Consider the following 14,186-nt stretch of genomic DNA (forward strand, 5'->3'; position numbering starts at 1 on the left):
TTTTGGCTTTTAGGTACCCTAGGGGTAAGATTGCCTATAGGGGCAAAAAAATGCCTGGCCACAAGGTGTGCGCAAATGGCCCATCCAAAACTGATGGATGGGCCATTTGCGCGCCTTTGTGGCCAGGCCTTTTTCTGCCCCTTGTAGGCTTATCTACCCCAAGGTACTTAAAACAACCAAATTTACTAAAACCTATTGGTTTTGCATCAATATTTTATATGGATCCTTATGGACACCTTTTTTTGGTCATTTCAAGCTTTGAATTCCTTATAGGATATCAAAACAAATAACATATGGGAAACCAAGTGTCCAATGTAATTTGACTTTTTGGTGCAAGGGTGTAGTAGGTAGAACTAAAGCAAGTGATAGTTTGCTGGAAACTTCATTCATAATTTATTTGAGCTTTTCTAGTGTCCTTGAGTGTGAACATATACTGGAATTGCCATAGAAAGGTTGCATTTAAATGAATGATGCAAAACCAACCCATTGCAATAAATTTATGCTTTTTAAGTACCCTAGGGGGTAGATTGGCCTATAAGGGGCAAAAAAATGCATGGCCACAAGGGCGCGCAAATGGCCCATCCAAAACTGATGGATGGGCCATTTGCGCGCCCTTGTGGCCAGGCATTTTTGCCCCTTATAGGCTAATCTAACCCCCTAGGGTACTTAAAAATCACAATTATACTCAAATTGACTGCAATTACATACCTTGAAATAACAAAGTCAAAAAACAATTCATATCACCAATTGAAACAATTTTCAAGATTGACAAATCAGATTGAAAAGAATTTGCAATATAGAGAGACAATTTCAAATATTTTTTATTCCTTCTAGCACGGTGATTTTACATCATGTATCTGAGGAGTTCAGAATTTTTTTGACCATTTCCTGGTGCTTATTTTGCGCGTAAGGCAACTCCACAGTCAAGAGGGACTGCGCTATGGCATTTGGGTCAGTTGAGCCAATGGAAGCAAGTATCCCTATCTGGGCAAGCACTTTACCACGAAAGCCGGTGCCAAACGCTGTGCATACAAGGGATCTACGCACTAGGAACACTTGATGCGCGCAGTTTGAGCAATGGTACTCAAACACAAAAACTTGCTCAAAGCTTTTAACGACCAAGTCATAAAATGGGCTTGGGGAGTAAATTCATTATGGATAATGGCCACATCGCCAGGGGGGAGTTGTCCAAGGTAATGCGCAAGGGAAGCTTGAGGTCCAAAGCCCGTCCACTTGCCACCCGTCCTTGCAGCAAAATCATCAACCCTCCAACATCCTGTCATAAACCGATGAAGGTTGAGAAAAAAGACAACGAAGGATAAAATAGTAACATGAAAATTAGGATACAGTTTACCTCCTGCTCCTTGTCATCCTCCTCCCTGTTGCCCTTTGCATCCAAGTCAATGGTCCCATGCACCACAGATACAAGCTTTGGATCATCAGATGGGAGGTTGCATAATGGCATAGGCATCCTAGCAGCCTCAACCTTGGCTTGCGTGGCTTGGAAATCTTCATCAGCCACGTGCAACTGCTCTGCTGCCAGGACCTCCGCACATACAACTGCAATAGTGTCAGCAACAGAGTGCCCATCTGGCAAGAGCTTGCTTTCTAGGGCATCTGGCGTATTGTCTAAGGGACATTTGCTGCTGTTGCATAGCACGCTCAAGCATTCATCCATGCGCAGGCCAAATGCTTTTTCCAAATCATGGAGGAACACAAACTCCTCCCTATCCACTAACACTGAGGAGAAGCGGCTAATTTCTACCTCTGGGATAGCCACATCCGTCAGTGGTAGTGGCACTGGAGTGTCACTAGGGCCAGCCGCAACTATGGATTTCTCAACCCACTTCCTCAAGACCCCTAGGGTACTCGAGCTGGGTGTGCTTTTCCTTCCGCCTGCAGGGTTCATGGGGATAACCTGCTGCTCCTTGGTGTCCTTGATAAAGGACCCAACTTGAAGGTGTGGTAAGCAGAGCTCCTCCAAATCAGGTTCCTAGCTCACCAAGAAGATAAATGTGCGAGCCGAGAAAGGTACTCCACCACCAACTTGCGCTTCTTGAGCGCTGACACCCAAGGGGCTTGCTCGTCCAAGTAATGGCCTGCATTGGTTGCAATTTCTTGGAATCGTTGCAAACCGCTTGGCGAATGGGCGATTCACCTTTGTGTGTATATAGCGCAAAAGATCGCAAGGCACCCAGATCCCTGCATGTGGGGGGATAGATACAGAATATTTTATGATGTGCTCCTCCATGAACGCAGAAATCTCCTCAAATGCATCCATGTGAAGGGCAACTGTGGCGTCAAGGTCAGGGAGACGAGTAAAAAAGGTGTGGAGGTTCAACTTCCCTTTGTATTTGGTGTCCTCGAGGAAGAGGATGAAGCGTGACAAAGGGGTGGATGTGGGTAGAGATGCAGAGGCTGTGGCAGCATCCATGTTTAGCCTGGGGTGTGGATAGAGAGTGAAGGAGCTCAGGAGTTGCAAAAGTGAAAATAGTGAATGAGTTAGGTGGCCCCCCTTTTATAATGTACCCTTTTTTTAAGGACATTAAAAAAAAGGCACTTTCACCAAAAAATGATTTCTCATCCCAATGCAAAAAATTATATTCAAAGGCATGATTTGCTTCGCATGATTTGCCGAAGCAAATCATGTTGATTACAGCGGGGATCAATATGAAAATTGCAAGAGTTACAAAGTTATAAGATCGATAGCATAGTTCCATCTATCCCCCAGTCCTCCTCGACTTCAATTTGTCTTCCATTCTCTTCCCAATCTGCGGACATTCATTACAATAAGCATCTAATGATCAACAAACCATGATGTATTGAAAATGTGGTGGAAGGATTCTCACCTTGTGACCTTGTAAACGAAATTGTGCTTGTTGAAGGGCCTCAAAACCATAATAACCAAATGTTCTCGAACATTACTGAGAGTCCAATGCTTGTTCACTTGGACTGCCTCCAAAACATCGTTGGGCATCTTCACTACATGTCAAAGCTTGCAATAGCGCCGTCTACACTCTGTAAGGGAGTCCACACTCCAAGCTTGCACATCCAACGATCATAGTGAAATCGTATGTACAAGGAGGTGCGCGGATTTCAAATAGCGCATTCCAATACTGAAGCTCCAACCTTACAACGGTACCGGTCCTCGTTGTGCATGCCCTCCACAAAACCCCAGTCCTCTTCTAAAAGCCTTCCTAATTCCTCGTAATGCGCATCTTTACATACAAGCATTGTGGTAGTCTCCACAAATCCAAACTCTTTAAAAATGTGCACAAAACAATGAATAGGCAAACACCAGCTCAAGCCCACAGACCTAGAAGCTTTAGAGTATTTCAAAGAGTTTTGGACATCCATTATCATATTTTGCTTGAAAGATGCTACCGACCACAAATCTGGGACCGGCCACTCCATACTTAATAAGGAAGTTACTTTGATGGGTTCAAGCGTTCCAAATGCTTGTGTAGAAGTAGGGACAATATAGGAGTGAGAATAGAAGAAAATCCTTCTTTGAACAAGTTTGGTTGGGCAAAGATGCGAAAACATTATTGCTCCAATATCCGCATGTATAGCATTGAATGTGCCGGAGAGACTATGTAGTGGCTGCTCCTCCACCAACGTGGATGGAAATATGACTATAAAATGCATGACAAATGTTAAGTATGAATCCATAATAACATTACACTGTGATTTCACACCTAGCTTTGTATTCTCAAAACATGTACCTACAATGTGTTGGAAATCGAGGTGGTTGTTGCAAGTGCATAGTTGACATTGAGAAAACATGTTGCACAATGGCTATGGTCCCCTTGTCTTTGCGCTTTTTGAAGCCAAGGAGCTTTCCTTTCCAATGAAGATCCAAGTTTGCACGATTCCGCACACGATGAGGGCCAACAGCAGATGGTTGCATGTATACCCAAGCACCTTTGGTGAACTCTTGTGGCACCCACTCATCATCTACACCTCTAGTGTTGTGGCATGCAAGTGCTGTGACCTCATCCTTTGGTCGCCTTTGCGAAGTAGAGTTGGCCATGGTTGAGCAAAGCAAACTAGGAGGAGGAGAAGAACCTTGCTTGTTGCTACAATGTAGGTGTGATAAAGTGATATGAGAAAATGGTCAACCCTTGTGGCAGTGGGAGGAGAAGGTGGACAACCCTTGCTTGGTGTGGCACTGGGAGGAGAAGGTGGATAAGCCTTGCTTGGTATGGCAATGGAAGGTGGTAGGGGAGGAGAGAGGAGCTTCCTTGTTGCAGCAATGGAGATGGTGTAAAGAGAGAGAGTGTTGGAGTAGAGGATGAGTGTGATGGTTGCAACCAAGGAGGGGTTGGAAAAGGGGTTCTAGAGAGAGAAAATCTCTTTTTGCCTAATAACTAATTTTGGGGGAGCTCTGGATAGCAAAAAAAGATTTTTTAAAAGTTTTTTAGAATTTTTGAATTTTAGGGTTTTTGGATGCACATTTTGACTTTTTGAGATCAAAAATGCTTTTTTGACCATAAAATAGTTTTAGGGGGGTTTTCATAAGATGAAATATGAGTTTTGAAATTTTTAAAAAGTTTCAAATTTTTGGGATTTTTTCAAAACCGGATCAAAAAGGAGGGAAGTTGGAGGTTGCATATGCCCCCACCCCACCTTCTCACTAGGTAAGAGCCCATTTAAAAAGTGTAAGACTACTTTGTCCCCCTACATTTTTGAGGGCACAGAGTGTGTCCACCACCCTCTTCTCATTGGCTGGCCTCTAATTAACCTTAATCCCAAAGGGCCCCTAGAGGGTTCATATTTTTCCTAATGAGTCACTTTCCATAAAAAACAGGACTAGACAACGTGCAGTTGAACAGGCCTTTATTGCTTCTCAAAGAAAGGGTGGTAACAACAATGCAGCCACTTCTTATGGTTCTGCTGCGAGTGGCAAAAATTTTGTTCCTAATGCTTCTGGTGGCAGCACTTCATCTGGCAATTTTGGTGATAAGGGAAAAAAGAAGATGCGTTGCCATTATTGTAAAGCTAATGACCACTTGATCAAGCAGTGTCCTAAGTTGAAGGCAAAAGAGGCTAAGAAGAAAGAGGGTGGTTCCACTGCAAATGCTGGTTCCACTACAAATGCAGCCATTGTCGAGTCTTCTATAAAAGGAGACTGTAATGCTGATGTTGATGCAGAATGGGCTTTTAGCGCATAGTGCACTTACAATCCTGTTGTCCATGATGCATGCTTGTCAGTTGCTGCAGATTCACATGTGTGGTATTTTGACAGTGGTGCTACAAAGCACATTACCTCACATCGTGAATTGTTTACCTCTCTCGAGTCTGTCCCTCATGGGAATTCAGTCACTTGTGCCAACAATGCCTCTTATCCATTTCAGAGAGTTGGAAAGATTGTGCTTACTGCTGCAAATGGCAGTTCCTTCACACTTGTTGATGCACTTTATGTACCAAGGATCAAGAAGAATCTCTTGTCTATATCCGCACTTGCTAGACTTGGACTTGTAGTCAAATTTGTGGATGACACATGTACAGTTCATGATCTCAATTTTGGTGATGAAATTGTTGCATCTGGCCTTTTGTGCCGTGGGCTGTATAAGCTCACTTTGTATGACAAGTGTGGACAAAATTTTGCAAATGCTGTTGTAGATTCAAGGGCTATTTCAGATGCAAAACTTTGGCATGCACATTTTGGTCATCTGAATTTTTCCAGTTTGCTGCGTTTGGAGAAATCTGATATGGTTGCTTCTTTGCCGCCTCTTGAAGCACCTGTCAAACATGTTGTGAAGGCTGTATTTTGGGTAAGATACAACGTTCTAAGTTTCCAAAGGATGGTTCAGTTCGAGCCACATGCAGGTTGCAGCTTGTGCATAGTGATGTTTGTGGGCCCATGCAAACTCCATCCTTGCGCTTCGTGACTTTCATTGATGATTGCTCCAGGCATGCATGGGTATTTCCGCTTAAAGAGAAGTCCGAAGTTTTTATGTACTTCAAAAAATTTCTGGCTATGGCTGAAAATGTCTCGAAATGTACTATGGGCACCCTCCGTTCTGATCGAGGGGGGGAGTATATGTCTCATGAATTTAATGCATTTCTGGCTAGTCGTGGGATAAAACAGCAATGTACAGTGCCTTATACACTGTAGCAAAATGGTGTTGCTGAGAGGAAAAACAGGTCACTGACAAAAATGGCATGATGTATGGTCAAAAGTCAAGCTTTGCCGCATTCTTTTTGTCTTGAGGCCATCATGTGTGCCACTTATGTACTTAGCAGGTGTCCTACAAAATCTTGCAGTCTACTACTCCATATGAAGCATGGCATGATAGAAAGCCTTCTATTGATCACATGTGTGTTTTTGGCTGTTTGGCATATGCTTTGGTGCCACAAACACAACGCAGAAAATTGGATGATAAGGCTGTCAAATGTTTTTTTTTTGTTATAGTGATGAAAGCAAAGGTTACAGGTTATATCATCCGCAAACAAAGCGTATTCTGGTTTCACGGATGTAGTGTTTGTGGAAGATTCTGTTCAGCCCTTGCTGTCGTGTACTAGAGACAGTAATGTAAGCTAACAGGACATTTATGACACTTTGTTGCCTCTTTTCAGTGGTGGAAATACGAATGTAATTTCCAATGAGGCAAATGTACAGCCTATGGGGGTTTTTGAAAATGTTACAGATCAACCTATTACTGATGCAGATGTACATGATGTACTTGATGAGGAAAGGGCTGAAAATGAGCAGGCTAGAGGTATGCCAAAATGGTTGGTTCACACTTTGCGTGACAGTAAATTGGATGCACCTTTGTGTAGTCGTACTCGTTCAGGCTCTCACCATGCATCTTATGCATCTTATTCAATGCTAGGCAAATTCACTATCGTTCATTACATCACTATATGGAGGTTTATATACCCCTAGAAGGTGAGTAGTTTTTTCTTAGCCAGTGTCACTAAGCACAATTAACAACTGTTTATTTTGGGTTTCTCTAACTAGCTTGATAGGTCAGATTGTGAATGAAAATACTTTGTTCTTGCTCTAATATTGATAGCTTTGATCTTTGGCCAAATGTGGGTGTCTTACAAAACACGTCCTTTCTGTACTTTGGTCATTCATAGTAAGCCCTACACGATGAAAATCCGTACTCATCATGTTGATCCTTGCAATCATCATAAGTTCTGAGATTCCTTCAATTTGCATCATTCTAGTGACGGTCTATTATAATCTTTGTCTTGGTCATAGTTTCCTCTTCTTGTTATGCCTCCTTTTGATTCGACCATCGTTACTCAGATCCATGTGTCTAGGGCATGTAGAATAGCTAACAGCTTTTTCTCATAAATGCCTAAGACCCGTTCATCCGTGTTGAGCCTTCGGCTCTCATATGCTATGGCATGCCCTTCTTGAAGCAAGACTGCTCCAAGGCAATCACCACAAGAATCACATTGGACCTCAAATGGCTTTGAGAGATCCGGAAGCATAAGGACTGGTTGGGAGATAAGCTTCTCTTTGAGCTTGTCAAAAGCACTTTGCTCCTTAGCATTCCATGAATACTTAACGTTTTTCTTTGTTAAGTCATGTAATGGTCCTGCTATTTGAGAGAATTTCGCTATGAAGCGTCTATAGTATGCACACATACCAATAAAGCTTCTTAGCTCATGTAGATTCCTTGGATTAGGCCATGCTTTTATTACCTCCAACTTTGATGGATCCATACGCATACCATCTCGAGAGATAATATGACCTAAGTATTGAATCTCTTAAAGGAAAAATTCGCTTTTCTTTTGATTGAGAAAAAGCTTATTCTCCCTTAATGCTTGAAAAATCACTTGGAGATGTTGCTTGTTTTCCTCCAAGGAATTGGAGTAGATGATGATATCATCAAAGAACACTCCAGTGAATTTACGGTATGGTCTAAAAATTTTCTCCATTAATCGATTGAATGTAGCTGGTGCATTAGTCAAGTGAAAAGGCATGACTAGATATTCATAAAGGCCAAACGTTGTACGAAACGCGGTCTTTAGGATATCTTCATTCACTGTAACCTCATCTACTACATGGACGAGCAAGTGCATTTGGATAGTTAGGCAGCTCGTGGGTGGATACTTCTCAATCATGCAAACTGCCTCAATGGAGTTAGCCCTTGCGACTGCAATAGATTCCTCCCGTATCTCCTTGGAAGAGATCCACCGCACTAGCTCTGAAATCTTGTATATGCAGGTCCGCACTTCCTCCGTTAAACATCCCTTGATCGCAATTGGAAGAATGAATTGCAAGAACTTATGCCAGTCGTGCGATTTTAGTCCTGACAGTTGATCGTCACGGGTGAATGCTGCCTTGAGACATCGCATATATCTTGTTGGCGTCCTGAACTCTGAAATCACCCTTTTAACTTGTCGCTCTTTGTTTTTTAGCAATACCCATGGTGCTCTTGGAAGTTTTGTTTGGCCAGCTGCATTGGTGAAAGGCCACAGCTCTCGCATCTTTCCAACTAACTGCAAATCATCTCATGAAGCTCGATTGTCTTTCATTCCCATGATTGTCTTCCAGAGGAGCTCTCCCACATTCTTGAATATATGCATTGGATCCAGCAAATGGTTAATTAGTAGATCACCCCAGTACGGCAACGTATGGAGAATGGACAAACGTTTCATTCCTGGAACAGGTTGCCCCTCATGTTGCTCCCATCAGCGACGCCATTCACATGCATAGGATGACATTCCCGGACATGACCAAGCTGACCTTCGTGCAAGTGATGGCCATTTAGAAGATAACGATGGTGGCCTTGATAAATTGTCTTTCGAAGAGAGGCAGAATAACGCACATCCAAAGATTGCCCGCAAATTGGACATGCATTGTATCCCGAAGTTGTTAGCCCTGCATATATTAAAGCATGAATTAGGCCAAGGCAAAGTGCTTGCGAATAGCGAGAATTTTGTAAATCAAGAACCATTACCAGAAGCTTCTCCGTATCCTAGCCAATCATGCATAGTCCACATAAGAAGTCCATGGATCCTTGCATGCTGTTCTCCTACTGGCTCAACCGCATCTGCTATGTTGATCCCATGCCATAACTCCTGGAGCTCGTCAACTAGTGGAGCTAGATAAACATCCATGTTTTTTACCTTGAACTTACCAGGTACAATCAAGCTTAATATCAAATGACCCTTCTTGATGGGGGCAAGCCATAGCCGGAGGTTGTAATTGATAAGGCACACAGGCCAAGTGCTCCATGATGAGCTTCTCAAGCCAAATGGATTGACTTGATCCATTGCCATGCCCAAACGCAAATTGTATGGTTCACTCTTAAAGTGTGGCCAAGTAACTTCAATGTGCCTCCAGGCCTTTGAGTCAGCGGGCACCCTAAATGTTGCGTCATTGGATCTATTCGTAGAATGCCACCGCATCAACTTTGCAATGGAACCACAACGAAACATGCTTTTTATCCTAGTTATAATAGGGAAATGCCGCAACAGTTTAGCTGGCACTGTCTCCCCAACTGCATCTTGTTTGTAGCGCATTGCTCCGCACTTAGGACACGACAGACAATCTGCGAATTCATTGCGAAAAAGAATGCAATCATTTGGACATGCATGAATCTTGTTGTAGTCCAAGCGAGCTGAGGTCAATAGTTTCTTTGCGTCTGGCCTGCAGGGGGCCATTTCATTGCCAGCAGCCGGGAGAAGTTGCTCCCGCAACAACTTGTTTAAGCCACATTAAATTAAAAAGCTCTCCAAGCACGTCACCGTTGTAATCGAAAAATCTCTTTTGTAAATTACGTACCTAAACAAAGCAGTGATGCTTGCATCTGACCACCTGTACACTGACCGAAGATTCAAAAACGCCAGACAAGTACGAAGCGTCGATATTTTGGCGCCTTCATAGATTGGTTGACGTGCCAACTTTCTCAACATGTCTTCAGGAGATAGGCACACGGCTTCTGGTGCTGCTTCGTTAGCGTTCTCCTCACTTGTCTGGAAGAAGGCATCCAGCATCTCCTCCATGCCGTCGTCTTCTGTTTGTAAGTCCTTTTCTGCTTCCATCCTTGGCTCTATATTGGTCAGACCTTCACGCATAATCCTTTTTCTCTCTCTCAGATGTAGGTGCTATGTCGCGAAAATCAATGCCCGTTCCGTAGGAGTCGTATCGTAGATTCTGTACGGTTTCTTTAGCAAACTCTCCATACTTGTGCACATGCTCATTACATATCCTACGCTTGCGGAGGATTTGATACTTGTAGAGTGTGCACGAGCATGCAATCTTTTCCTCCATGTTAGTTGATGACGTTGCCATCTACAATGATTATGAATGTTGTTTTAATATATATACTCCTCACAATGTAAACTACCTCGCATTCTCTAGTCTTGCCCAATCTCCGTACACCTCGGTCCAGAGGTGTACAGAGATCAAGACCACCGGGAATCGCGTCTTTATTGGTCAAATCCTATATGGGTAGACATATACGTGCACTCCCAGGTGTACATGGCAATGCATGTAGTGGGCAAAACCCCTTTGCCTCTTTTAGTTCCATAGTTTCTTCTAGAGGGAGAGAGAAAGAGATAGAGAGAGTTTCTATCCTTTTCACACAAGCAATTGGTCAGCCAACCTAACTCTTTATCTATCTACTATCTATCTCTCTCTCTCTCTCTATCTCTGTAGCTATCTCTAGTTAATTCTCTCACTCTCTATCTCTTTATTTCTCTCTCTGTGTGTGTGTGTGTGTGTGTGTGTGTGTGTGTGTGTCTACGTACCGTATCTCTCATTCTTTCTCTCTCGATCTCGCTCTCGCTATCTCCCTTTCTCTCTCTCTCTCTCTCTCTCTCTCTCTCTCTCTCTCTCTCTCTCTCTCTCTCTCTCTCTCTCTCGCTATCTCTCTCTATTTCCTATTTCCCTATCTCTCTCTCTGTTTCGCTCTCCACTTCTCTCTCTCTCTCTCTCTCTCTCTCTCTCTCTCTCTCTATATATATATATATATATATATATATATATATATATATATATATCACTCTCTTTATCTCTCTCCCTCTCTCTATTCCCTATCTTTCTCTCTCTCTCTATTTCCCTATCTCTCTCTCTGTCTCGCTCTCCACTTCCCTCTCTCTCTCTCTCTCTCTCTCTCTCTCTCTCTATTTCCTATCTCTTTTTTCCTATATCTCTCTCTCTCTCTCTCTCTACTTCCCTATCTCTCTCTCTCTCTCTCTCTCTCTCTCTCTCTCACACACACACACACACACACAGCCGTTTTTTGACCTAGTAGACAGCAGTTCACTCTTTTGACCATAACTTGCTCATCCGAACTCCGATTTAGGTGATCTATAGCCTCAATCGAAGAGCACGAAGCCCTCTACGCATTGATGTAAAGACAGAATTTTTCTGTGTAATGGAAGGCTTTGCTGTAACAGCATCTCAGAACTGAAAAAACTGTCAAAACTTTGCGATTTTGTTGCCGACTTGAAGGCAATGTCAGACAAAACTCGCAAGGGTGGAAAAGCCACACTCGCCATGGAGAATGATGCAAAATCTCCAAGGAATTTGGATGCTAATCCAACCACATCGTCTACAACAACGGAAGCAATGATCATGGCTTACTTGATCTCGTTACAAGAAACCGTCAACAAGCAAGGTGAAGAGTTGCGCGCACTTGCAATGGAAAATGGTACTTTAAGAGTTCTCGTTGTGGAGAATGAGCACCTCAAGAAGGTTCTTGAAATGCAAACAACGCGCTTGATGCATCTTGAGAATGAAGTTCAAGAATGTAAACGCTCTCTTGTGGACATGAATGTAGTGAAAGAGCGCTTGAGCAAAGTTGAGAGTGATCATGTATTGAAAGAGGAAACGATAGATACAATACGACATGATGTATGTGAGATGAGAAATGCATCCAAATCATGGGCTGATATATGTAAGGATAATGTGGTTTCTACATCTCCTATCACGCAAGCCGTTGTCCAAGCAAAGAATGTAGAGAATGTGGACACTCAAGAATTGCAAGAACGACAAAAACGCTCAAAGAACATCGTCATTCGTGGAATCAAGGAGGAAAGCATGGAAACACCCCAATCTCTTGTGGTTGCTATTGAAGAGTTTTTTGCTACACACTTTGGCATGTCAGGAATCATGGCTTATGGTGCACATCGAGTTGGAAAACAAGGAGTCCCTCGCTCGGGAGAAAGACCTATTGTATGTACCATGGCTGATGAGGTAAAGAGAAAGATCATCCTTGACAATGGTTGGATCTACCTCAAAGGAACGGGTTGTAATGTATATGAGGATCGCACTCTTATGCAACAAAATGTACGTCGCAAAGCATACGAGGAAAGAAGCAAGAAGGTTAAGGTATCATCTCAAGAAGAAAAGGCACTTGAGGAGGATGCAAGTCCACCCAACAAATAGGGACACATGATCTATGAGACCAACTCACGCTTGCGAATAAGCTTTTGGAATTGTAACGGGTATCCATGGAATGCGGGAATTGGCATTGATGAGCTTACCAATGACTCCGATGTGATACTTCTTGTCGAAACATGGGAGCATGATGCGCAACGAATTCTTGGATTTGACAAATACGATGTACATTCTTTGATGTGGGCCAAAAATGCAAAGCAACGAAGAGGCCAAGGAGGCATAGCATGTATGACCAAAAAGGGTTTGAAAGATGTTTCCATTGTCAAAGAAGATAAGTATAAACGCTACTTATGGCTGAAAATCAGCCCACCAAATGGTCAAGTCATGTTTGTGGCCGGCTTCTACATTCCTCACTATGACTCCAACTTTTATGCTCGCTTGAATATGGATAGAGATCAGCCCTTTGTTGAACTAGAGGAAGACATTGCTTATTACAAGGATCAAGGTGAAGTCATTGTTTTTGGAGACATGAATGCTCGCACAAATATGTTACAACATGACACACAACAAGTCGACATGCCGCATGTATCAAGAAGAGTGGATGACTCATACATGTATAATCGAAGTTCTAATGATGCAAAAGAAGTGGATCACTATGGAAAGTCACTTCTACATATGTGCAATAGTACCGGAATGCTCATTGCAAATGGTGTATCTCTATGGCAAGGCACCAATGACTTTACATGTAGAAAGCACAATGGTGCTAGCGTGATTGACTATATGTTGTTCTCAGAAGCCACTCTAGAATGCATACAAAGCTTTACACTTGGTGAATGGAATCCGGAATCGGATCATAGGATGTTATGTATTGACCTCAAGTGTGGTAAACGGCCCGAGCATGTAGCCTCCAATCATGATGTGAATCATTTGTACCTACGTCTAGACTTCAAACGAGCACTTATATATGCTGATATGGTGGACCAAATGTTAAGCATGATAGAGCATCAAGGGAGCCCAACATTAGAATGCAAGTGGAAAGTTTTCAAAGAAGTAATTTTCTCTTGTGCGAAGGAATGCTTTTCGGCGAAACACATGTCTTGCAAAAGGTCTAAGAAGGGTAGCACCAAGAAGAAATGGTTTGACATGGAATGTAGTCAAGCCCGAAAACACTTGCTAAGATTGGATGCAATCAAAGACAAGGAAGTTTACTTGGAATGTTCACACACATACAAAGCACTTGTTCAAAAGAAGAGGAGAAGGTGGGAAGTCGAAAAACAACTTCTTTTAGCACAAGAGAAAGCACATGCATGTGGCAAGTTTTGGCAAAATCTAAAAGGCAAGCGCGTTGAGAGCTTTGGTGACTTGACTCTTGAGGATATGTATATGCATTGTAAGAACCTCTATGAGCAACCCAATGTTGATAAGATGGAGGGTTGTAGCTCCCTTCCATTTATGTCTCCCTTCTTTACCATTGAAGATGTATGCCGCGCGCTTGAGAAACTTGCTACTCGCAAGGCAGGTGACCTTCAAGGTGTCAAGGCTGAAATGATTAAATGGACAAGCAAGAAAACACGATATTGGATATGTGATATGTTTAACCTTGCACTTCAGTATGGCATGCCTCATGATTGGAGTGCAAATTGGATCAAACCTTTGCACAAAGGAGGAGATGTAAACAATGTGAACAACTATCGCACTATAATGGTTGGTTCTTTGATGGCAAAGTTATTTGGATGTATCATGGAGATGAAGATAAGTGAATGGGCTGAAAAGAATGGCAAACGTGCGCTTGGCCAAGCAGGTTTTCGAAAGCATCATAGCACTATTGATCACCTTGTCACTCTTCGAGTTCTTATGGAAGCGTCTCGATTGA

The 14,186-nt window shown here is 42.8% G+C and overlaps 1 protein-coding gene across 1 annotated transcript in view; it reads right to left on the reverse strand.

Annotated features, from left to right (window-relative positions):
- The window catches only part of LOC147417354 (uncharacterized), a 10,516-nt gene extending 505 nt beyond the window's left edge, over positions 1 to 10,011 (reverse strand). The window contains exons 1-4 of the mRNA XM_086507694.1: positions 9,748 to 10,011; positions 9,523 to 9,669; positions 8,925 to 9,051; positions 8,793 to 8,845 (exon numbers count right to left, since the gene is read on the reverse strand). Coding sequence (XP_086363820.1) covers positions 8,793 to 8,845; positions 8,925 to 9,051; positions 9,523 to 9,669; positions 9,748 to 10,011 — 591 coding nt within the window. The remainder of the gene's footprint in view (positions 1 to 8,792; positions 8,846 to 8,924; positions 9,052 to 9,522; positions 9,670 to 9,747) is intronic.
- Positions 10,012 to 14,186: the final 4,175 nt, after the last annotated feature.

The sequence above is a fragment of the Adiantum capillus-veneris genome, unplaced genomic scaffold, assembly GCF_014529385.1.
Source record: "Adiantum capillus-veneris isolate H3 unplaced genomic scaffold, ASM1452938v2 Hic_scaffold_269, whole genome shotgun sequence".
Taxonomy (NCBI): Eukaryota; Viridiplantae; Streptophyta; class Polypodiopsida; order Polypodiales; family Pteridaceae; genus Adiantum; species Adiantum capillus-veneris.